The sequence below is a fragment of the Gracilinanus agilis genome, chromosome 3 (assembly GCF_016433145.1).
Source record: "Gracilinanus agilis isolate LMUSP501 chromosome 3, AgileGrace, whole genome shotgun sequence".
NCBI lineage: Eukaryota > Metazoa > Chordata > Mammalia > Didelphimorphia > Didelphidae > Gracilinanus > Gracilinanus agilis.
Genome location: NC_058132.1, coordinates 493539935 through 493565233, shown reverse-complemented (window position 1 = coordinate 493565233; position 25299 = coordinate 493539935). Strand labels below are relative to the sequence as shown.

At 37.8% G+C, this 25299-nt stretch overlaps 1 protein-coding gene across 1 annotated transcript in view; it reads right to left on the bottom strand.

Annotated features, from left to right (window-relative positions):
- Nucleotides 1–25031, bottom strand: part of IL1R2 (interleukin 1 receptor type 2) — a 30149-nt gene extending 5118 nt beyond the window's left edge. Inside the window, exons 1-8 of the mRNA XM_044669312.1 lie at nt 24928–25031; nt 19927–20051; nt 18249–18489; nt 14574–14754; nt 11759–11933; nt 8335–8397; nt 5830–5965; nt 1860–2002 (exon numbers count right to left, since the gene is read on the bottom strand). Coding sequence (XP_044525247.1) covers nt 1860–2002; nt 5830–5965; nt 8335–8397; nt 11759–11933; nt 14574–14754; nt 18249–18489; nt 19927–20051; nt 24928–25031 — 1168 coding nt within the window. The remainder of the gene's footprint in view (nt 1–1859; nt 2003–5829; nt 5966–8334; nt 8398–11758; nt 11934–14573; nt 14755–18248; nt 18490–19926; nt 20052–24927) is intronic.
- Between the last annotated feature and the right edge of the window lie 268 nt (nt 25032–25299).

The following is a 25299-nucleotide window of genomic DNA, read 5'->3' as shown; positions in this document are numbered from 1 at the left end:
GATCTGGTCTTCCTTCCTTCAAAGCTAGCCTTCTCTATCTAAATTTGAGAAAATTAACTGAGACCCAAAATACAAAAAATCTAAGATTCAATTCATTACAAATATCAGATGTGCAATATTCATGGAGAGCTCTTTACTTCAAAGTCCCTTCCTTTACTCTCATCATATAAGTGGAAATCACAAATTAGAAAAAAGTAAATTAATGAACATGCAAGTGAATCACCAAGAATGGAATGGTCACAGCTAACATTTTCATACCAGACTCCTAGTTTTCGATTCATTATTCAATCACAACATCTAACCATTCCAGAATGAGCATTGTCAAATCCTATTTTCCCCACACCATTCTCCACACTGTTGGACATAAGGGGGAATTAACTATACATTTCCTGACTATCTTCCTTGCCTTTAATATCTGAGATCAGATAAATAATGGGGGGGGGGGAAGGTTTTCCAGGATACTCTCTCTAGAGATCAGTAATACATACTTTAAAAAGGCTTCCAGAGAGACCATGGGTCATTTTATGATAAATTCCATAACACTAGTAGTATATATGGGTAGAGCACTTTAGGGTTACAAGGAGTTTTACACCCTAATGTAGATAAAGTTTTATAGTTATATGACAAATTATAAAATAAAACAAATTTTAAAACAAGAAATATTCATCCTGTCCAGAGTATAATTTCATATTACCATCCATCAGTTAAAAGGGTAAAAGTGAACTTTAAAAGAGAGGTTCTAACCAAGGAGTCTAAAAATAAATTTCATGGGTAACGTAGATGGGGGACAAAAATTACATCTTTATTTTAACTAGCTTTGGTTTTCCTTTGTAAGTCGATGTATTTTATTTTATGCATTTAAAGACATTATTCTGAGAAGGAGTTTATGGGTTTCAGTGAACTGCCAAAGAGATCTGTGACACACATAAAAAAGTTAAGAACCTTGATGTTAATAATGTTGTGGAAGAATATATAAAAGCTGTTAGGGGAAAAAGTACTGATTAGATATTTTTTGTGTGCTCCATGGGTCGTGTCCAGAAGCAAAGAATAGAATCAATGGACCACTAAGTATTTATTAACCACCTATTAGGTTCCAGGCACTGTATTAGATGCTAGGGATATGAAGACAAAAATGAATCGGTCCCTGCCAGAGACAGCTAGATGGTACAGTGAAGAGATGGCTAAGCAGGGAGTCAGGAAAAGTTAAGTTCAAATCCAGTATCAGACACTTAGTAGCTCTGTGACTCTGGACAAATCACCTAATCTCTGGTTGTCTCAACTTCCTCTTCTGTAAAATGGGAGTCACAAAGACAATTATCTCACAGAGTTGTGAGGATCAAATAAATTAATATTTGTAAAACATTAGCATGGTGCTGGGTACATAGTAGGTGGTTAATAAATACTTGTTCTTTTCCCCCTTCTAAGAATTTACATCCTATGCAGAGAACATCAGTAGGTAGACACATAAACACACATGAACATTATTCAAAATAAATCAAGGTAATGCTAGGGAGGGTGGAGGTGATCAATGAGATTGGAGAAGGGATCAAGAAAAAGCTAGGTTTTAAAGGAAAATGGGGTTCCTAAGATGAACAATGGCAAATTTTAGTTTGATGTAAGGAAAAACTTCCTAACAATTAAAGCTACCCCAGAATGGAATGCACTAAAATATGGGGTTTGGAGTGGGGGAGATTTCCCTCTCACCGGAGATTCAAATATATTAGAGTAGAGATTACTTTTAGGATATGAGTTGGTCTAGATGGCCATTGACATCCCTTTCAACTCTCAAATTCTGTGATTCTGGTAATTGATGCACAGAGAATTTGCAATATTTCTCTCCTGGGGATAAAGTTACTTACCTTCTTTAACTCTTGCACGCAATGTCTGGTATCCCAGTCTGTTCCTGGCCGTACATATAAATTCAGTGTACAAATCCTTCTTTTCCACTGAATCAAATATCAGAGGTGCTTCAACGTAACTTTTATTGTTTTCTAAATATGTACTGGATGAGAAAAAGGTTTGTATAAAAATGAAGGTAAAAAACCTAAATTGATGGAATACTATTGTGTTATAAGAAATGATAAGCAAGATAATTTCAGAAAAAGCTGGAAAGATCTGCAGGAACTGATGCAGAGTGAAATAAGCAGAACCAGGAGAACATTGTCCACAGTAATAGCAATATTAGACAATGATTATCTATAAAAATTTAGCTGCGGGGGCAGCTGGGTAGCTCAGTGGATTGAGAGCCAGGCCTAGAGACGGGAGGTCCTAGGTTCAAATCCGGCCTCAGCCACTTCCCAGCTGTGTGACCCTGGGCAAGTCACTTGACCCCCATTGCCTACCGTTACCACTCTTCTGCCTTGGAGCCAATACACAATATTGACTCCAAGACAGAAGGTAAGGGTTTAAAAAAAAAATTTAGCTGCCTCTCAGCAGTGCAGTGATCTGAGACAATCCTGAAAGACTTATGACAGGGAATGCTCTCCATCTCAAGAGAAAGAACTGTTGGAGTCATTCACATCAGTGTATCTTTGGTTCTATTTTGGGGTTTGGGTTATGTGTGAGTTTTCTCTTACAACAATGACCAAGATGGAAGTGTGTTTTTCATGATAATAAAAATAAAATTAAAAAATAAAAAAATTTTAACCAACTCATCTTCATATTAATCATTCCTGATTCTGCAAAAATTCATTAAGCCCTAAGATATGTCAAGGATGTCAAGCCAGTGACAATACAAAGACAAAAAGGGAAACCATTCTGTCTTCAATGAGCTTATAAAGCTCGTTCTCAGTCAGACTTCCATTTTGCTTAGAACAAAACTTCTTAATTCATTTTGATTAGCTTGAAATCTTTTTGAAGGTCATCAATGCAATGCCACGGGATTATAATGACTGCAGTAGCTCTGCTTTAAGTAATGAAAAACCAATTTTAAAATTTGTTTTTCCAGGGGGCAGCTGGGTAGCTCAGTGGATTGATAATTGGGCCTAGAGACGGGAGGTCCTAGGTTCAAAGCTGGCCTCAGACACTTCCCAGCTGTGCGACCCTGGGCAAGTCACTTGACCCCCATTGCCCACCCTTACCACTCTTCCGCCTATGAGCCAATACACAGAAGTTAAGGGTTTTTAAAAAAAAATTGTTTTTCCATAGGACAAATGACATCATGGAGTAATGTCTTGACTTTCTTGTGAATTGAATTTAAGTGAGGCAAGAATCATTGCAAAGTCATCAGCCTCACTCTCTTCTGGAAACATCACAGACTTGACAAACCAAGTCAATTAAAGCCAGCAGCAGTTCATTTGGGTAAAATCTGTGTACCTTTAGACAAATCTTTTCCACATTGGTAGGCAAGAACTGGGTCAGTGTAACTAGGAGAGGGAATGCCAGCTAGGAGAGTGCCTGCAACTCCACTCTCTGAACCTGCAGAGACTTACAGCTAGGCTTACACATTCTAGAAATAGAGACTCTGTTGAAATAAGGGACTAGAGCAAAGTTTTATGGTCCAGACCAAAAGTGGGGTTAGAAGTCTCCAAAGCTCATACACTAGGCAGCAACTGAACTATGCCCAAAAGGGACCATGTAGGATTTGCTGGAAGTTTGCAGTTCAAGAGACTAATGTCACACAGAGATCCAGGAATAATATAGCTCTTAGTGCCTGGAGAAAGCAGTGACTGGATCTTAGATAATTTAGATCAAGGCAGTATTGCGCCCCACTCCAGAATCCCCTCAGAAATATAAAGAATCCTGGTGCTCATACCAATCCCTAATTTCAGGAAGAAAGGCTGGATTTATGAGAAAACCCAAAGGGGATATTTAACAGGTGGTATAGAACTGTCTCCAAGTTCACAAACAGCAAAATAACTGCTTGCCAAATATTTCCTTTTTTCCCTAAACACAGAACTACAATTTCATTTGTAGAGGGAATCCCCAATGAGGAATCTCTCTCTACCAATATCATATAGATTTAAAACTTTTTTGCAACTTATCAACTAAGAAAATTGCCTGAGGCACTGATAAGTTATTCCCCATTACTCTGAGGCTGTCTTTTTCTCCCCGCTACCCTGAGACTGCTTTTTGGGAGCTTCCCCACAATGTGCAAATTACAGATTACCTTTTTTCATTCTATTAAATCATAGAGTTAGGAACCATTAAAGCTGGAAAGAACCTTGGTATCATATTCCAGCCATCTTAGTTTTGCTGTTGAATCATTTCAATCGTGGCTCACTCTTAGGAACTCCTAAAACATTTAGGGTTTTCTGAGCAAAGAAACTAGACTGGTTTGCCATATCCTTCTCCAAGCAAGGAAACAGAGGCAAACAGGATTAAATGATTTGTCCAGGGTCATACAACTATTTGGAGGCCAGATTTGAACTCAGAAAGACGAGTCTTCTGATTCCAGGTCTAAGGCTCTATTTACTATACCACCCAACTGTCATATTTTACAAATGAGGAAACATGGAAAGGGAAAGTGATTTCCCTAAGGCTGGCCACAGGGGAGTGAAAAAGCAGGGGGTAGAGCCAAAGTGTCCTGAGTTCTAAGATAATATTTTCCTCCCAGCTGGCTTGTGTAGATCAAACAATGCTGATATTTGTCATTAGGCTATAAAAGCTTGTTAGTGAAGGTGTTTTAGATGCCAAAACTGCATTTATTTTCAATTACAACCTTTCAACCAGCTTTGCCTCCAGTTCTACTTAATAAAGATGGATTACAGGGAAGAAAAATTTTGATAGATTTATTTTCTTTTTTAAAACTTAATGTTTAAAACCAGACTTTTCTCTTTAGTAAACTTCCCTAGACTTCTAAGAGGAGAACCAGGTGACACAGTGGATAGAGCCCTGGTCCTGGAGTCAAGAAGACATATTCCTGAGTTCAAATCTGACTTCACGCATTTATTAGCTGCATGACCCTGAATGAGTTCGGTTGCCTCAGTTTCCTTATCTGTGAAATGAGCTAGAAAAGGGAATGGCAAACCATTCTGATATATTTGCCCAGAAAAGCTGAAATGGGGTCACAAAGTTGAGTCTGACACATCTGAAACAATGGAACAAAAGGGAAGTTCTATGTGCTGCTTAGTGGAGCAATGGGAAAAGCAATGGGCCTGAAGACAAGAAGACTCATCTTTTAAATCTGGCCTCAGACGCTTATTAGCCATGTGATCCTAGGCAAGTCATTTAATCCTGTTTACCTCAGTTTTCTCATCTGTCAAATGACCTGGAGAAGAAAATGGCAAAGCTATCCAATATCTTTGCCAAGAAAACCCCAAATGGGGTTATAAAGATTTGGACACACCTGAAATGACTGAACAACAAAACAGTTATATGAAGTGATACAAAACAAAATAAGCAGGAATTAGTTTAAAAAATATAAAGAATAACTACAATTGCATAAACAGAAATAAAATGTCAACAAAAAACTTACAAATGAATACTAGGAAATTATAATGAACAAGTCTGGCCTCAAAAGAAAGATATGAGAAAAGTATCTAATTTCTTAACTTTTCTTTGAAGGGATAGCACACTATAGATACAGAGTAACGCATATAATATATGCCCTTCCCTCCATATTGGTTAGTCCTTGACTTTTTTTCCCTTTTTTTCTACTCTTTGTCATAAGAAATTATTTTCTGGAAGAGGAGAGGGAAGAATTCAGTGTGAAAATATAAGAGAATTAGAGACAAAAGATATTTTCTATAAGTATTCTAAGAATAGCAACAGCCCTTTACAACTGCTAAAAACTAAATTCAATCTCTTGCTATAAATCATTTGCTGAGAAAGCCAGCCCAAAGAGCCAATAAGAGTGATGAGACTCTAAATTCTGTCAAGTGAGCTTACTGGTGTTGTCCTTCCTTCACTCGGCCTTCTTTAAACATTTTATCCACAAAAGTGTTGTTCGCTGTCCACCACAAAAGCGTTGTAGACTTTGGGCCTGAGCCGACAAATACTTTGCAGGGAATTATCAGTTTTGAACCTAGATTTTTTAAAAAGACAGATTAAACAAAAAGGGGAAATTTAGTAGAGAATAAGAATAAACAAAGACTTCCTGTCATAACTTCTAACAGGGACCTCATTAGACTTTCTGAAGCAGATTCACCACAACAAATGTTTCAAGCAAATAATCATTTGTGGAACTTCTTATTTTCTAAAAATATTCTGGCCATCCAACTCTTCTTTTGTACAGGAAAGCTTGTGTTTGAGTTGTTCTTTCAGTCATGTTCAACTCTGTGACCCCATTTAGATTTTCCTGGTAAAAATATCAAAATGATTTGCAATTTCTTTCTTCAGCTCATTTTATAGATAAAGAAACTGAGGCAAACAGGGTTAAATGGCCTGGCCAGGGAACTACAACTAGTAAGTGTCTGAGAATGGACTTGAATTCAGGTCTCCTTGACTCTATATCGAGAGCTCTACCTACTGAGCCACCTAGCTGCAATATAGAAAAAGCAAGATTCCTCAAAATAGTTCCTTAAAACTTCCAAATTATCTACTGAGTTCATTTCAATTCATTTCCATGGCTAATCTATATTCCAATATCTTTCATGGTCTCTCTACAATAATAAAAAATAGCTAACATCTATATAGTATTTAAAGTTTGCCAAAGAGTTCTATACATGTTACCTCATTTGAGCCTCACAGCCACCATAGGATGTAGGCTATAATTATCATCCCCATTTTACAGTTGAGAAAATTGAGACTGGAAAAGCTAAGTGAGTTATCTAAGGTCACATAGATAGTAAGGGTTTGAGGCAAGATTTGAACTCAAATCTTCTTGACTCCAAGGCCAGCACTCTACCCACTGTGCCACCTGGCTGCCTATAATATAAAGGAATAGGAAGCAGAGATGGAAGCAATAGGAGGGGCTGGGTTGGAGAAAATAAAAAGAGAGAATGAACTTGAGAGGCATTATTGTATAGCAGATAAGACATTGTACTTGGAGTCATGAGGTCCTGAGTTCAAATTCTACCTTAGATGCCTTTGGGAATCTATCCAAATTATTTCACTTCCCTGGCCTTTAATACTTCATTTGTAAAGTGAAGGGGAATGGAATAGATGACCTCTTTTAGCTCTAACTCTATGATCCTATTATCATTGAAAGACCCCATTCTCATATTTCTCACTAAGGAAAAAAAAAAAACCTTTGAAAAAATAAACTTTTTTTGTCATTTCAATTAGATCTCTTCCCTGACTTCTCTGAGTTTTAAAGAAGATACTTCTTAGTTTTATAATCATCTCCCTGCCCTGATATCTTTCTCATTCTTCAAATTAAATGAAGAAATTCCAGTATCGATAGTCAAGATTTCTCTGTGTAGGTTTTTCTTTGTAATGTCAACCAACCAAAAATCAAAGGAAACATTTTTTGTCCTCCCACCTTATGGCTTTCTGCCCACTCATATAGATCTTAAAACACACACACACACACACACACACACACACACACACACACACACACACACACACACATTCCTTCCCATCCCCTAACTGGCCCAGATGAGAGTTGATGGGAATTTTTGAATGCTTAGATGCCAAATAACAGGGTACCAATTCCCCAAAATCTGTTTTAAATACATTCTTCCCAATAGTATCCACTTAACAGCCAGTATCAGCCCATATTTCTCTGTCCAGGTTTTTCTCTCTGACATAAACCAACTAAAAATCAAAGGCAATATCATTTCAACCTTCCATCCAATGAGTTTCCATCCTTTCATGTACATCTTAAAATAGGTACTCAGTAAATATCTGTCAAGGGACCTACTTTTCATTTCTGTTTTAGGATTAATATAGTCTTTATTTGGTAGCTCATCTTGAAACAGCACAATAGAATTCTATCAGAATGATATGCCACAACTGTTTAGCCAGCACCCAATTGATGGGCATCCCCTTAATTTCCAGGTCTTTGTCACCACAAAGAGAGCCACTATAAATATTTGAGAACATAGGTTCTTTTCCTTTTACCTTGGTCACCTTGAGAATAAGATCTAATAACAGCACTGCTGGGCCAGTTTATGGTTTAGAGTTTTTTTTTTACTTTTTTGTGCCTTGGACACTTCTGGATGTCCAATAAAGTCTATGGAGCCTTCTTAGAATAATTGTTTTTAAATAATTTAAGGAAATACTAAATTTCAGTTAGAGGTGAGCAAAAATAAAAATGAAATTTTTCTCCATTGTAGTTCAAAGACAAAATCTGTCCAGGAACACTAGGAGAAGAACACCTCCTCTAATTGGTCCCCTTAAGCTCTAAATCCTATGACTAAGAAGCAAGCATAAAAATCTTAAAAGACCATTCTTGTTCCATTATTGCAGTGAGTGCATTTGAGGAGTTGGGTTCTGAAGAAGCCTTACCAAGAGAAGTCGAAATTGTCTTATTGGGTGAGATAATCACAGGCCTGGTCTCCTCCTTTTTTTCTGGGAAGGGAAGAAACAGAGATTTCATTAGGAATTCAGCACTTCCCAGAAAGTCAAAGTGTTAGAAGAGATAACAGCTGTCATCTCCATTTCCAGCCAGTTATTAAGTCCCATTGTTTGCCTTAATTATGTTCTATTTTATTCCCTGTTCATAATACCAGATTTATCCTTTGTCTTTAAAGGAAATAGTCTCTCCACAGGTCAGGAGCAACTCTGGTCACTTCACTGCCTTTCCCAGAAGAGAAATTAGCAGCAAAGATCAAAGCTAAATACACATGTGGCCAACTCCCATTCCAGACACTTAATTCCAGACACTTGGAAGACAATTAATCCTAGCTTTTTTTTTTTTAGATTAGTACACTTCTATAGCAATTATAATCATAAAACTCAGATACTATTATTAAAGTAACTAGCACTGTTAACCCCATCATTAGGGAAAATGACCAAAAATTAAAATAACATTTTAAATGACCACTGGCATGATTCTTCAATGTGAAGTAACAGTGTTCTATAATAAAATATAATATATTTTATACATTATATAAATTAAATTATATAAATATAATAAGATATGTTTTGTATATTATGTAAATTATATAAATTAAATTATGTAAATTTAACAAAAATAAATAAAATGTTCTATAATAAAATATTAATAATTAAATTAAATAATTAAATAATTGAATTTAAAGGGGAGTAGCAGGGTAGCTGGGTAGCTCAGTGAATTGAGAGCCAGGCCCAGAGATAGGAGTTCCTGGGTTCAGATCTGGCCTCAGACACTTACTACCTGTGTGACTCTGGGCAAGTCACTTAACTCCCTTTGCCTAGCCCTTACTGTTCTTCTGCCTTAGAACCAATACAGAGTATTGACTCTAAGATGGAAAGTAAGGGGTTTTAAATATATATCAGTTAAATGGGCATATTCGAGGCAACAGGGAAACTTGCCAAAGGATCAGGAGAGTAGAGCCCCTCTAAGACAGGGGCTCATAGCTTTGTTTGTGTCAAATGCGTTGCCTATGGATCTCTTCTCAGAATATTATTTTTAAAGGCATGAAACATAGGATCAGAAAGAAAACTAATTACACTAAATGTAGTTATCAAAATATATGTTTTTTAAAAGCCAACTTCATGGACCACAAGTTAAGAACCTCTGCCTTATCTATGATTTGAAAGGTGCCACTTCAAAGTTTGCCCATCTGCAAAAATCTCAGCTGCCTCCCTTTGGCTCTCCCCGACCTATTGGTTCTCTCTGACCTAAAATTCCCGACACCCAGTTCTTTCTTATCTTTAAACTAAGGCACTGCGGCTTAAGGAGGCTCTATCAAAATTCAAATTCTCCCACAAGGTCGAGCAAATTAGCCACAGTAACAGCCATTCATTAGGGCCCAGAATTCTAATTTCGAACAACAGAAAACAGATTCCCGAGGGTTTTGCTGGGGAGAGTAGAGACGATCCCCACGAGAGCTGTCACAAGGGATCTTATTTCTTCTGCACAGAGAGCAACGGAATACCTCGAGTCCTCGAGTGGCAGGGAGGAAGGGGAGGGCTAAATAGGTCCCCCCTAAAGTGGGCGAGATGATGCCTACGAAGGACATCAACCCCGCTATTATCCCTGCTTAACCTGCTACAGGGACGGTTCAAAGAGTGGTATGTGAAAACACTAGGGGCCATTTGTTATCTAATAACGAGGTAACATAAAATCCCGGTTCTCTCAGAAAGAGGCTTTCCTTTCCCTTCTATTCCAATCCACGACCAAAGCACGCACATAAAAAAAAAAAAAAAAAAAATCCGTATTCGGCGTCTTCTTGGCTTCAACCCGTCATCCTGAAGGCGAGCAATACCGCCGCTGCATCTCAAAAGTCTCTTGATGGCATGTTATATACAGCGTAAAATATAAGACTGGTGCCCCCTGGTGCTACTTTGGAATATTGCACCCACCTGATAATTCAGAACCACCGTTTTTAGATGGACTATAAATAACCCTGGTGATGGCAGACAGTAATGTCTAATGGATGTCTAAGAATGAGAGTTTCATTCCAAGAGTTTGGTATGGATTCAACAGTTCCACAAAATACGCCTCAAGCAACTTGGAAAAAGTCACACCCACCCCTGCTCTGAGGTTGTTTGTCACTGAGGAAGTCACTGGGTAGATCAGAATAGAAAAATCTCTTTTCAGATGGTGCAGTGGATTGAGTGCTGGGCCTGCTGTCAGGAATGCTCGCCTTCCTGAGTTCAAATCTGGCTTCAAAATTTACTAGTTTGTGACCTTGGGCAAGTCACTTTACCTCAGTTTCCTGTTCTTTAAAATAAGCTGGAAAAGGCAGTGGCAAAACCACTCCAGTGTCTTTGCAAAGAAAAACCCAAATAGGGTCACTAAGAGTCTGATACAAATGAAATGATTGAATGACTTAACCAGGGACTCACAGCCAGTATATGTCAGAGACAAGGCTTGTTCCCAAATCTCCCTGATATTCAGGTAAGCCCTCTATCACTATAGTATACTGCTCTCTAAAATCTTACAATTTCCCTCAGATGACACTATTATCGCATCTAGAAGTGGCCAAAGCTATACAGTTGTTCTTGATGATGTGGATTCATACATTATATGGAAAACTATTTCCATATCTTGCACTTTCTATTCAGCGAAGTTAGGATTAAGTCAGACATATGTGACCTCTTTCTTCTATTCACATCATTATCTCTGCATTTGTGCAATATATTATACTTTCTAAAATTATTTCGTTTGAGTGATATTTTAAAGAAAATATGTCTGTCTCTGTTTCTCTGTCTCTCTTCCTCTCTTTTTCTCTCTCTCCTCCCTCCCTCCTTCCTCCCTTTCTCTCTGTCTCTCTCTTTCTCTATATCTCTCTCTGTCTCTCTTCCTCTCTCTTTCTCTCTCTCCTCCCTCCTTCCTCCCTTTCTCTCTCTCTGTCTCTTTCTCTCTTTCTCTCTACCTCTCTCTGTCTCTCTCTCTCCCACCTCCTCAGCCTCTGTCTCTGTCTCTCTCTGTCAGTCTGTCTGTCTCTCTCTGTCTCTCTGTTTCTCTCTATCTCTCTCTGTCTCTCTGTCTCTCTCTCTCTTTCTCCCACCTCCTCAGCCTCTGTCTCTGTCTCTGCCTGTCTTTCTGTCTGTCTGTCTCTCTCTCTCTCCCCTAACCCCTCATTCTCTGTCTCTGTCTCTCTCTTTCTCTGTCTCTTTTTCCATTTCTCTCTTATTTATTTTTCTTCACTCTGCACACTCAGGGTAATGACAGAATGTCAGTGACCCCTGATATTGCAACTCCACAAACTCATTAGTAAATATAGTTGAAGTAAAAACATTTTAAGCAAAAACTAAGAGACCATATAGTGCCAATACTTACTCAGGACACGGAGGTTAATGTGCCTGGTGATGTTATACTTCACATTTCCGTGGACAAACGGAACCTCACAGGTGTAATAACCAGAGTTGCTCAGGGACACATTGTATATATGGCAGTAAATGGATCCTTTCAATACTGAGAACTTCTTGTTGCTTTCATCCAAAAGAACTGAATCCTTTGAGAGATGTTTTTAAACATTACACTCTACTCGATATATATATAAGTAGAATCACCAGCAACTCATTGCTACCCTTCACCTTTAAATCTAATAAGCATTAATTAAGCACCACAAGCCAGGTACTAGGCACTATGGGCAATAGTAAAATATTTGCTCCTATAATATACTAAATGTTCCTTTTTTATATATAACCATGGAGTGATTTCATCATAATTAAATCCTTAGAAATTATAAACAACCCCCACCCTGCTAATTCCGTCCCTCTAAAATTACCTTCCATTTATGCTGAATATATCTTGTGTCATCTCCCCTAATACATTATAACTATATATATATAGCAGCACATTAAAATTTGCAAAGCACTTCACATATTCTGTTTCAATTGAGAGATATGTTCAGCTGTTATTTACATTTGACAGATGAGAAAACTGAGGCTGAGAAAGATTAAATGACTTGCCCAGGATCACATAGCTAACAAATGTCTAGGGCAAGATTAGAACTCAGGACTTCCTGACTCCAGGTCTAGCATTCTATGCACTATGCCACCTAACTGCCCATCAGAATATAAACTCCTTGAGGGCAGGTATGCTGATTTTCCATTTCTTTGTATCCCTACCATTCAGTAGAGCACGAGGCATACAGTAATCATTTAATAAATACTTCTTGTCTAAAATGTGATGATAATATTCCCTTTATTTTTTTTATTTTAAACCCTTAACTTCTGTATATTGACTTATAGGTGGAAGAGTGGTAAGGGTAGGCAATGGGGGTCAAGTGACTTGCCCAGGGTCACACAGCTGGGAAGTGTCTGAGGCCGGATTTGAACCTAGGACCTCCCGTCTCTAGGCCTGGCTCTCAATCCACTGAGCTACCCAGCTGCCCCCTATTCCCTTTATTTTTAAGATAAGCCAAAAAACATTTTAAATATACATACGAATATAAATGAGGCAGGATTAAAATACAGGGCTTTCTCTTTTTTTTTTTTTTTAAACTATGATCATCTCTCTTGGAACCAATGCTAAGTATCAGTTCCAAGGGCTAGGCAATTGGGGTTAAGTGACTTGCCTAGGGTCAAACAGCTGGGAAATGTCTGAGGTTGGACTTGAACCCAGGATCTTCTGTCTTTAGACCTGGCCCTCTATCCGCTGAACCACTTAACTGCCCCAAAACCACAGATCTTTCTGACTCCTAGTCAGAAACCTAGTACTCTATGTACTTGCTGTCCATTAGTATACAAACTGAGAGCACCTACGTTACTTTTCCTTTTCTTTTTCCCTTTGTGTATTCCTTAGTACACATGGGGCTTTTATAACTGCCTTCATTTAAATTAGTTATTATAGTTATTTCAAATACCAAGATATACCCATTGGGGAATTCTTGTAAACACTACTACACTGTAGGCATATACAACCAGAACAGAGAATGGGAGAATGGGGAAGGAATGTAGAGGTTGAATCACAAATATAAAAATAATACTGAACAAGTAGACTAAGAAAATAATAGCTAGAAACAAAATTGCTTTTTCCTATAAGTAAAAGAAGCAATTGCCCCTGACTCTGCATGACAGTGGACTATAACATAAAGTTCTTAAAGAATTTGTTAAAGGTAAATTCCAGTAGCAGAGAGGTAGCAGAGTGGTTAGAATGTCAGCCCTAGAGCCTGGAGAATCTGGGTTCAAATCTAGCCTCAGATATTTCCTAGCTATATGACCTTGGGCAAGTCGCCTAATCCCCAATAAATATCCTTTAGAGAACAAACATTTCTTAAATTTTTTGGTTTTAAATTGATTGGTTAAATATCATCCACCTACATTCCTCTCCAAAATGCTCTCTTGATTCTCTAGACTTTCACTACAGTTCCACAGAAAATTCTTTTCCTAGGAAGGTTAAATATCCCTGGACTTTTCACACTAGGAGTACTCTCCCTCTGATTGGCTGGCTCCTCCCAGAACTTCTATTTTGAGGCTAGCCAAGCTAATCATGTCTTCACTTCTCTCAGACTTTCTGTGCAATGGCTCTGACCTGGATACCTCCATTCCATCCCCAATCTTAATCTTCATTTTATATATCCTTTTCCATCATTAGAATGTAAGCTCTTGAAGGGCAGAAGCTGTCTCTTTTTGTTTATATCCAAGCATTTATTCATTTCTTAGGCTAATTGTTTGGCACTCTATTTTTTTAACTTTTTTACTGTGAATTTAACAAACACCAATAACCACGAAAAATTTCAGTAAACAAATAACAAAAATAAAACCTCTCACCTTTCTTAATATAGGTGGATATGATTATTTTTGTAAAAAAAAAAAAAAGTAAACACATGTTTCCTAATTTAAAGATGTGTTTGGATTACACTCCAATCAACCACAATGCTTTATTATGGAATATTATTCCATGCTTCTATCCCTTAACTCATTTTCCTCCTGGCTCTTTCTTATCATCCCTAAATAAACTGATGACATTTGTGGGCTGTTTAAATTTAACTTTTAAAAGGACTAGAAACATAAAGGTTAATACAGAAAGATAGGAAGCATTATCTATACGTGAACTATCTTGTGGCTAGCCACTTAGTGGATTGACATATTCTAACCCAGTATTCTAACTATCTAGTAGATGGAACATAAAATTTAAGGGCATATACCTTATACCATTTTATTTCCATTTTATTTGTGTTTCGGATAAAATCATTTATTTCAGGGCACACTATCTTTCCAGGACTTGAAGAGACTACAGTTTGGCGATAGGAAATTAATTTTGGAGAAGCTTTTGTCTTCTTTAAGACCTCTAACTCAATAGATTTTGTGGCACAATAAGATTCATTCCTGCAAAGAGATGACAAATGGCATTTTGTTAGATCATATACATGCATAAAGAATGTCCAAGAGGTAAAACAAAATAGTAAAACAACCATGGGATCAAAAGACTTGGAATCAAATCCAGATTCTACCATTTCCTAATTATGAGAACCCTTCCTAACAACAGCATCTCTCTCAAGCTCAGTTTCCACATCCATAAAGAAGTCATAATAGAGGCAGCGAGGTGGCTCAATGGATAGAGAGTCAAGCCTGGGGATGGGAGGTCCTGAGTTCAAATTTTACCTCAGAGACTTCATAACTATGTGACGCTGGGCTAGTCATTTAATTCCAATTGCATGTTCTTTACTGCTCTTCTGCCTTGGACCAATACTTAGTATTAATTCTGAGAAAGAAGGTAAAGGTTTAAAAAAAAAAAAGAAGCCATAACAATTATCCAATCTCCTTCACAAGCTCATCAACTTGATCAAAGGCAGTAGAGCATAGAGAAGTACTTTCAAAACAATAAAAGCTAATAGGAAAATTAGATTCCATGTTAAATTATATATCATGATAATATTAAAGGAATATTATTATCAATACACCAAGTCTAATGTGGCACACATTCCCACATAAATTTTATCATTTAATGCATTTTCATTTAAAGAAATAATAATCAGTATGAGAGCAAATTTAACGTCACAAGGAACCTTTCCACATGCCAAACGAGATACCTTTGAAACATTCTACTTGTCTTCTGACATTACATAATGATTCAATGAGCTTTGATGAAAGATCTTCCCCCAGCTGGCAATGGAGGTTTGTAGTTACTTTCTCTGCAGTCTATGGAGGAGGAGTGTTGGAGTTTCCCTGCCCTTCTTGTCTGTCCAGTTGATGGGATTAAGCCTGGACTGGGTCAATCTGTAGTGCTTAATATGCCCTGAGGCTAAAACCTCAAGGGAAAAAGGGGGGTGGAGGTCAAGATGGAGTGTTTTCCCTGAACTATCTAGCATTTGGATCCCCCTGCTCTGTCCTGTTGTTAGATTTGGTTTTCTTTCCTCTCCAAGTGCTTTGTTTTTTTTTATCTTGGTGTGGTAAGGCCTGAAGGTCTTAGGCAGGTTTGAAGTTTTGCATCATCTAAGCTATCTTCTGAGCATTTTTACTGTGTTTCTCTGCCTTTCTCCTCTAGCCACCTTGCTGGCATCTGTGTTCAACTCCTTGAGTCCAGCCAGAGATTTCAGGGGCCACTGGAGACTCCACATAGCTCATGGGGGAGGGGTCCTAGGATTCCCCTTCTATACCCTCAGAGCCAACAGTTCAAGAATTCAAGCCTTTTTCTTGGCATACCTCTTGAGCTGTCCAGCAGTAGGATCTCCCTGCTCTATCCTGTTGTTAGATTTCGTTTTCTTTCTTCTCTAAGCTCTTTGCTTTTTATCTCAGTGTGGAAAGAGTGCAGAGGTCTGAAGATTTGTTCCATCTAAGCTACCATCTTCCCAGAATTCCTCCCCCTCCTACTACATAAGTATTCAAGAAGTCCATAGTATCATAAAGTTTAAAACTAGAAAACTTAAAACCTCATCTAGCCAAGGTACAGACAGATATACTCTCTTGTTGTTCAGTCATTTTTCAGTTGGGTTCAACTCTTTGTGATTCCATTTGGGGTTTTATTGTTAAAGATACTGAAGTGCTTCTCCATTTCCTTCTCCAGCTCATTTTACAGATGAGGAAACTGAGGCCAACAGGGTTAAAATAAATGACTTGTCCAGGGTCACAGAGCTACTAAGTATTTGAGGCTGGATTTGAACACAAGAAGATAAGTCTTCATGACTCCGTGTCCAAAACTCTATCTGTATCATCTAGCTGCCCACAAACACTCCCACTACAACCCCCTAAATAAGTAGTCTTCTAACTGTCAACCAAAGAGCTCCAATAGGGGGGAAGCCACTACATTTCAATGCAATCCATTTAACATCTCCACAGTTCTCATTATTAGAAAGTTTTTCCTTTCATTGTCAAGACTGCTTCATATCGCTTCCATTCATTGCTTCTAATTCTTCCCTCAGAGGTCAATGATCTACTCAGTTAGAAATGATTCTCCTTGAATCTTAAATATTCTTCCATTTGACTTTGCTTATGCACTCATCCTTAGGGCAGCAAGTTATGGTGGATAGAGTGCTCGACCTGGAGTCAGGAAGACCAGAGTTCAATTATGATCTCAAAAATTTACTAGATGCATGACTTTGGGCAAGTCATTTAGCCTGTTTGCCTCAATCTCCTCATTTGTAAAATGAGCTGGAGAAGGTATTAGCAGACCACCCCAGTGTCTATCAAAGAAAATCCCAAATGCGGTCATGAAAATTTGGATTTGAAGAAACAACTGAGCAACATGTACTTAACCTATTCTAATTTGTGTCATATTTATCTTCCTCCATCTTAGTCTCCAAGTTTCATTGTATGCTCTTTGAAAGCAGAGACCACAGCTTATTTCTTCTTCAGAATCTCACTCACATATATGGCCAATGTCTACTACATAAAAATCAAACTGAATTGTTTTAAGCATTTCTTCTCTATTGTTTTTTATGCAAACACCCTGGGGCAACTATGTAGCATAGTGGATAGAGTGCCAAGTCTGGAGCTGGGAAAGCCTTGGTTCAAATTTGGCCTCAGACACTTCAAGCTGTATGACTCTCGACAAGTCACTTAACCCTGATTACCTAGCCCATAAGGCATTTTTTTAAGCATGAGAATTAGTGCTTATTTAATCCATTTTATCCAGTCTTAAAGGGGTTGAATGATTTTTTCACAGATCCTCTAATTCAGACTCTAGTTTTTGCTATCTACACTTGAACTCAAAGGTTGTAAATGTCACTATAATATTTTTTCCCTTAGAATCTATACTTAATCTCAATTCTAGGACAGAAAGTAAGGCTTTTAAAATAGATAGATAGATAGATAGATAGATAGATAGATAGATAGATAGATAGATAGATAGATAGATAGATGAATAGATAGATAGATGAATGAATAAGTGAATGAATGAATGAATGAAAACATAAACAAATAAATAAATGGATGGATGGATAAATAAATGAGTGAATGAATGGATGAATGAATGAATGAAGAAATATATACATACATAAATACAAAAAAAATGAATGATTAAATAAATGAAATTTTAAAAGCAGAGCAAGAGGCAAAGTCAAGATGGTAGAGTGAGAGAAAGCCATGGATCCAAGCTTCCCACTGTCTCTTTTCCTCAACAATCTAGAAAGTAGACCACTCTGAAATCTGACCAGGAGAAATAAGAAAAGTCACAGTGAATAATTTTTCCTTTGCATGGCAGCTTAGAGAGAGGCTGACAGAGAGGTCTGTAGAAACTGGGGATACACACACACACACACACACACACACACACATACACACACACACACACACACATATAAACACACACACACATACAAAGATGCCATCCATTTCCCCTTCCTAATCCCCACCATCAACATCACTTCACAAAAAGCTCCTACCTAATGGTGCAAATGTAAGTTCCTGTGTCCTCCACTGAAGCCGGCACAATCCAGAGGGCATTGCCTTTTATCCATGTTCTGCCTGATTTGTCCACTCCTAGAACAGTCTTCTCTGAATCATTTTTATGCCATGATAGGTTATAGGGGAAATTGAAGAAATTCTCCAGAAAAATCCTCAGGACCACAGGCTCGCCTTCTACCTTCAATCTTTTAAAATTCTCTCCCAAATACTGGCAGTTTTCTACAGTAAGAAAGGATCAAGAAGGTCACAGTTAGCCTTTGATTCTTGAACCCCTGTGAGTAAGTAGTAATAACTAGTAGAAAAAAAACACTGGATTTGAAGTCAGGTAATCTGGATTTAAATCCTATCTCTGCCAGCCTACTTCTTGGTGTGACTTTGAGCTAGTCATTGCTCTGCTCTGGGCATTCTCTCTGGCTAACCCTCCCTCCTCGACTCTGAACACTGACCTCCATGGCTTCCTAAAATCCCACCTCTTACAAGAAGCCATCCCAATTCTTCTTAATTCTAGTCCCTTCCCTCTGTTGATTATTTATTTATCTAGTTTATAGCTTGCTTTGTATATATAGTCAAACCTTGGTACTCAACGGTTTGGGAACTCATCATATTTAGTATTCAACACATTTTGAGGAGAAAAAAAAATTGTAAGATATTCAACATTTGCTCGGCACTCTATGTGCTTGCTAGAACATGTTGGTGTTGAGATTTGGGGAAGCATATGTGGACTCCAGCCAAAGCAAAGGATCTTCTGTTAGTTCAGGAGCACAAATAACTCAACATTCAGGAACTTCTAAGAAAACTACAACAACTCATGTTGGGGAGTTTTCTTTGGGTGAGGAGGCAAAGAAAGATGCCTCCACTTCATTACTCAAGGGAATGTGTGCAAAATGGGTGGAAGTACAAAACTTTATTGGAAAATGTCTCCCTGATAAAGCTTTAACAAGTAGGATTGTACGTTTGTGAAATGACGAAACCATTTTGCCCTTTCGATGAATTTTAAGAGACAAAAGCAAACACCATTGGATAGGTTTCTTGGGCAGCTAACATCTGGTGAGTCTCAAGAAGGTTCAGTGGTGATAAGGGACAGAAAAAAGAAAGAGAAAGAACTCAAGAAGGGCACTTGCCCTCAGATATTATGAAAGGGGACTCCTCTTCCAGACAGTGCCTGGTGCCTACTAGGTGCTTAAATAAATGTTAATTGAATTTAATTGAATTAAATTTCACCTCTTTGGTAACCAGTTTCCTCTGGGTTTAAATCTCATCTCTCTGTTAACTAAGTGGCCTTGGCAAGTCACTTAAAATCTAGCAGAAAAGAAGAAAAGTTCAAATTCCCAAGTCCTTCCTCTGCAAAATGAAGAGGTTAGGCTGGATGATCTTTAAGATCTCTTCCAGTTCAAAATCCATGAACACATATTGACTGATTGAGTGTATATTTTCCCCATCTACTGGACAGTGAGGACAGGAGGCATAATGAGACTTATTCATTGTTAGATTTGGCCACTGAATTGAAATGACCATATTTTACTCATTTCGTCCATTTGGTGTCAAATATATGCAACCATTAAGGTACTGTGTTCAGACAAAATGACCCCCTTCCACACAGAAAAAATAAAAAATATACAGCAAACTAGTTTCTACTTTTCATATTTGGTTTTTCACCTGTGCTTTCCTGGAGCTGAATGGTGGATGCAGAAACATTCACCACCAATGCATAAAGAAAGAACAACAATCCAAATCGTTTCTGAAAGCAGGAAACTGGAATTTGAGGTCCAGTAGCTAGAAATCTAGAAAAAAATGAAAAAAAGGTCACTCAGGAAACCACAAGTCAACCAAAGTATTGCACATATCCCCTAAAACTGATCATAAACAAAGAGAGAGACAGCTAGGTAGTACAATGGATAAAGTCCTGGGCCTGCAGTCACAAACATTTCATCTTCCTGAGTTCAAATCCGGCTTCAGATATTTTCTTGGCTATATCACCCTGGCCAAGTCATTTAACACCAGTTGCCTAGCCCCTTGTCACTGATAGCATTAACTCTAAGACAGAAGGTAAAGCTTAAAAAATGGTCCACATATAAAAAGAATTCGGTTAAATCTGACAAATATTTATGAAGTGACTGATAGCTCTGGAGGAAGAGAATCCAGGTTCAAATTCTGCTTCTGAAATTTACCAACTCCATGACTTTCATTAAGTCACTTAAATGCTCTGGGACTCAGTTTCCACTTCTATATAATAGGGAGGTTAGGCTAGATGGCCTTGGATAATTCTTCCTTTGCTAAATCTATGGTCCTATGATCCTAAGTGTCTACTATGTGTAAGACAACTATTCTATGTTTAGGGGTAAAAAGATAAAATAATGTGCAGATCTGGCTCCAAAGGGCAGCTAGACAGAGCAGAGTGCCTGGAATCATGAAGATTCCTCTTCCTAAGGTCAAATTTGGCCTCAGACACTAGCTGTGTGATCCTGGGTAAGTCACTTAATCCTATTTGCCTCAGTTTCTTCATCTGTAAAATGAGCTGGAGAAAAATGGCAAGCCACTCCAGGATCCTTGCCAAAAAAGTTCCAAATGGGGAACAAAGATTTGGACATGAATGAAGAATCATGCTAACAAAGAATTTGTAATCTGGTGGAAGGAAAGAAAAATAAATGTGGTCATGTGTGGCCATAATGTCAGGAAAAATCCAGACAATTGCTGTTTCCATATCATCTAGTGTAAGCAATATGTGTCTTGTTTCACATGACAAACATGGAAATTTGTATGGTATGACAACATATGTGCAACCTATGTCCTATTACCTGGGAAGGCTGGGATGGAAAGAAGGAACATGGATTACAACAACAAAATGTCAGAAAATGAATATTAAAAATTGCATCAATATGTAATCTGTAGAAAATAAAAATTTTAAAATAGAGCTCAGATCGCCATTCTTAGATACAAATAGGAACCTAATGGTACGGGGTCTTAATGGTAAAGAGCCTCAGTGCATGTATCCAATGATGAGATGACTTAGAGATGTTGTGGGGGGAAAAGAGCTCTGGAAACTCATTCTAGTCTCATACCAACTAATGTCCAGCTGGGCGATCAATTAATCAACCAATCATTTATTAGATGCCTTCTAGGTGGTAGGCACTATACTGGGCTCTAGAGATAAGAAAACAAGAATGAACTAGTTCCTGCCTTCAAGGAACTTAAATTCTGTCAACAAAAAGCAAATTCCCTGGGTTTCTTCAAGTAATGAATGTTCTGAGTTCTTTGACAGTCTTCCTATTCTATGATTCTCTTTCTTTGCAATGTAATAAACAGTAAGCATTCAAAACTGGGCTCACGCTTGACATAAAACACTCCCATACTTGTCTGGTTATAGGATCCGTTTGTGTTCTTGTTTTTTTGGTTTTTAAGTGGTGAGTCACAAACATCTGGCCAAACTTGAGGGATGTTGATTAAGTGGAGTGACAGGTCAATCCAAACTAATAAAAAAAGTCTCTGTTTCAGAAATTGTTAAAAGAAATGTAGTGTTTTTTTCAAGGACTTTTGGTAATAAATTAGGACTAATAAAGCATAGATAAGCAGTTTGGTGATGAAGAAGGCATGAGACTTTCTTTTATAAATAGAAAACATGTTTATTATATCAGTGAATAATTCTAAAGTATTTAAAAACAATTATTTCAAAAATTTACATGTATACTCTGTGATTTTAGAAGTTATTCATTTGCCTAAGAAAGTCCCTTTTTTAGTTGATAAAGACATAAGTCCGACACAAATGATTACACACTGAAATATACAGGGTTTTCTATTAAGATATAAGGTTTAAAATTTAAATTAATTTAAAATTTATTTATAAATAAATCCAGGGCAGCTACATGGTCCAGAGGATAAGGCACTAGGCTTGGAATCAGAAAGCCTCACCTTCCTGAGCTCAAATGTGGCATCAAAGACACTAACTAGCTGTGTGATCTTAGGCACATCACTTAACCCTGTTAGCCTGAGTTCCTCATCTGTAAAATGAGCTGGAGAAAGAAATTGCAAACCACTCCAGTATCTTTGCCAAGAAAACAAAAAATGCGGTCACAGAGAATCAGGCACAACTGAAAAAAAAAAATGGCTCGATAAAACAAATAAATAAATACATGTTTCCACTTCATTGAGAAAGGCAAATTCTTTCAGGTCACTTAATTTCCCAGTAGTCTCCCAAAGGGCTCCCAAAAGGGAGAGGAATTTAGAAAATAGAACATAAGGAACCTGGGTTTGAATCTTCCCTTAGACACCCAAGAGTTGTTTTACCATATTAGGCAATGTATTATTGCATTTCTTAGAGCTTCAGCTACCTCATCTGTGAAGTAAGTATGATTATTCTAAAACCCGTTTCATAGATTGATGTGAAAAAAGTACTTGCAAACAGCAAATAACTCCACAAATGTGCTATATTTTTATTAGTGCTAGTGTGACTGGAGTATGTCCCTAACTGATCCCCTAGTCCCTGAGAGACTAAGCAAAGATGGGTAGGTCCTGACACTGTAGGGGAACTGTAGAGGTGGTGGATGCTAGGAATGGAAGGCACTTTGGAATTTATTTAATCATTACAGTATGCAAAGCATGCTGGGCTTAGTATCTGAGAACCTGGGTCTGAATTCCAACCCTCACACTTACTCCCTGTGTAACCAAAGGCAATAATAGCTCATAAGCATACCATTCCCAGAGTAATTTGAGATTTACAATAACCCTGGGTGAGAGGTAAGGTATTATTGTCCCCATTCCACAGACAGGAAATTATGGTTCAGCTCATAGCTTAAAAATATATAATTTTTATATATTATATATAAATAATATATAAATATATTTGTATGCAAATAAATAAATAAATAAATAAGCTGAAAAAAATAGCTCATGCAAAAGTCACATAGCGGGCAATTTTTAGAACCAGGATCAGAACCCATGTTCCTGATTCCAGATTCAGCACACTTTATCCTATACTATATTGCCACTCTATGTAAACTGGCCTCTNGCTTAAAAATATATAATTTTTATATATTTTATATAAATAATATATAAATATATTTGTATGCCAATAAATAAATAAATAAATAAGCTGAAAAAAATAGCTCATACAAAAGTCACATAGCTGGCAATTTTTAGAACCAGGATCAGAACCCATGTTCCTGATTCCAGATTCAGCACACTTTATCCTATACTATATTGCCACTCTATGTAAACTGGCCTCTCTGGCCTCAGTTTCCCTATATGTGAAATAAGAAATTCTTAGTTCTTTGAGCTTCTCCATTTTTTCCACATTCCTTTTTTTTAAACAAGCAATCTTTTACCAAAGAAAGAGTGTGAGGGAGTGAAGAGGTTGGGGCAAGGGTAAGGGTGGAAGGGAAGGGAATTAGTTCAAGTCATGCCATGTCAGTGATCCTAGGCAAGTCACGTACTTCTCAGTAACTTCTGTTCTAACTAACTTTCTTATACTTGTAAGCCAAAAAGAAGTTGCTGGAAGCTAGAAGTTCTTTATACAAGTGAAATCAAAAGTTTAGTCTCTATCCCAGATAGGCGGACAGACAGACAGAAAGATAGACAAACTTCAACAAAGACAGAAACAGGAAGAGATAAAGAGACAACGACACAACAACAACAACAACAACAACAACAACAACAACAACAACAACAAGACAGAAATGGAAATTCCATGTCTAGATTGAAAACATTCAGACTCACAAAGGTGAACTCAAATCATTTTGCTTGGGTTTTGGATATTTTTTTGCTTGATAATTAAAATTCATTCCCGTCATTATTGTTTCCAGAAATTAACTTCCTATAGAATGTGCTTTCCTTAAAAGCAGAAACTCTTTTTCTTTTTCTTTTTTTTTCCAAATCCTTACTTTCTGTCTTAGTATCAATTCTAAGGCAGAAGGGCAAGGACTAGTCAAATGGGGTAAAGTGACTTGCCCAGTAGGATGCATCAGAGACTATTGTTCACTGCTGTCTGTGCTCCCAGCACCCAGCTCAGGGCTTTGTCCACAGCAGGGACTTAATATTCATTTTTGCTAAACAGAAATTGAGTTCAGTTGGTGTCCTTCCCTACCAATGCTAGTTTGGAGTCAATGTGCATTCTCTGAAAGTTCAATCTGCTTTTCATGAGTCGAAAATTCTTTTTGCTGAAGATTGGCCACAGCATAAACGAGAGAAAAAAGCAGTCCTTGGGATTTAATGCACATCTCACATGGGAACAAAATGTTATCTTTTTTTGTTTTGTGTCTTTCTCCTTTTGTGGTGTGGGTCACAGTGGCAATAAATTATATTCTGTTGTGTCACAAGAGCTGTATTCTGATAGCTAGACTGGGCTGTAGTCACCCCACATTGGCAACACAAGCCTAGTTGCCTACTTCTTATTTTTTAAATGTTTACCTTCCGTCTTAGAACCAATACTGTCTCTTGGTTCTAAGGAAGAAGAGCAATAAGGGTTAGACAATAGGAGTTAAGTGACTTACTCAGGTCACACAGCTAGAAAGTATCTGAGGCCAGATTTGAACCCAGGACCTCTTCTTTCTAGACCTGGTTTTCAATCTACTGAGCCCCCTAGCTGTCCCCCTGTATGTTATCTTTGATTCTTCTCTCTCCTTCATCTTCTACATCTAGCCTGGGGTGTTTAGGGAGGACTAGCACCTCTGGTATGAAGGCTTTGTAGAACTTCCTTCAGGGCTGCTCATCCACTTTTGGTGTCCATCTAGCTCACAACTCTTGCCCTTGGCTCCTAGAAGCTGTAGCATGCTCAACTGTCATACCTCAGTAAAACCATGGGCAGACGGACTAAACCCCATTGAAGATGACCAGCGGACCTCAAACCCATCAGTGAGGAGCACGTGAAGACTTCCTCCAGAAAAATGGGCAAATCGGAACAATTTATTCCAGTGACCATGAAGGCACTGAAGCAGGTTCTAAGGGGTGCTTAGAGTTTGGTCAGTCATGGAAGATGCCAAGGTCATCCACTGCATTCCAGGCCATCACCAGTCTTTATGACTTTTGTCTTGCCACTGG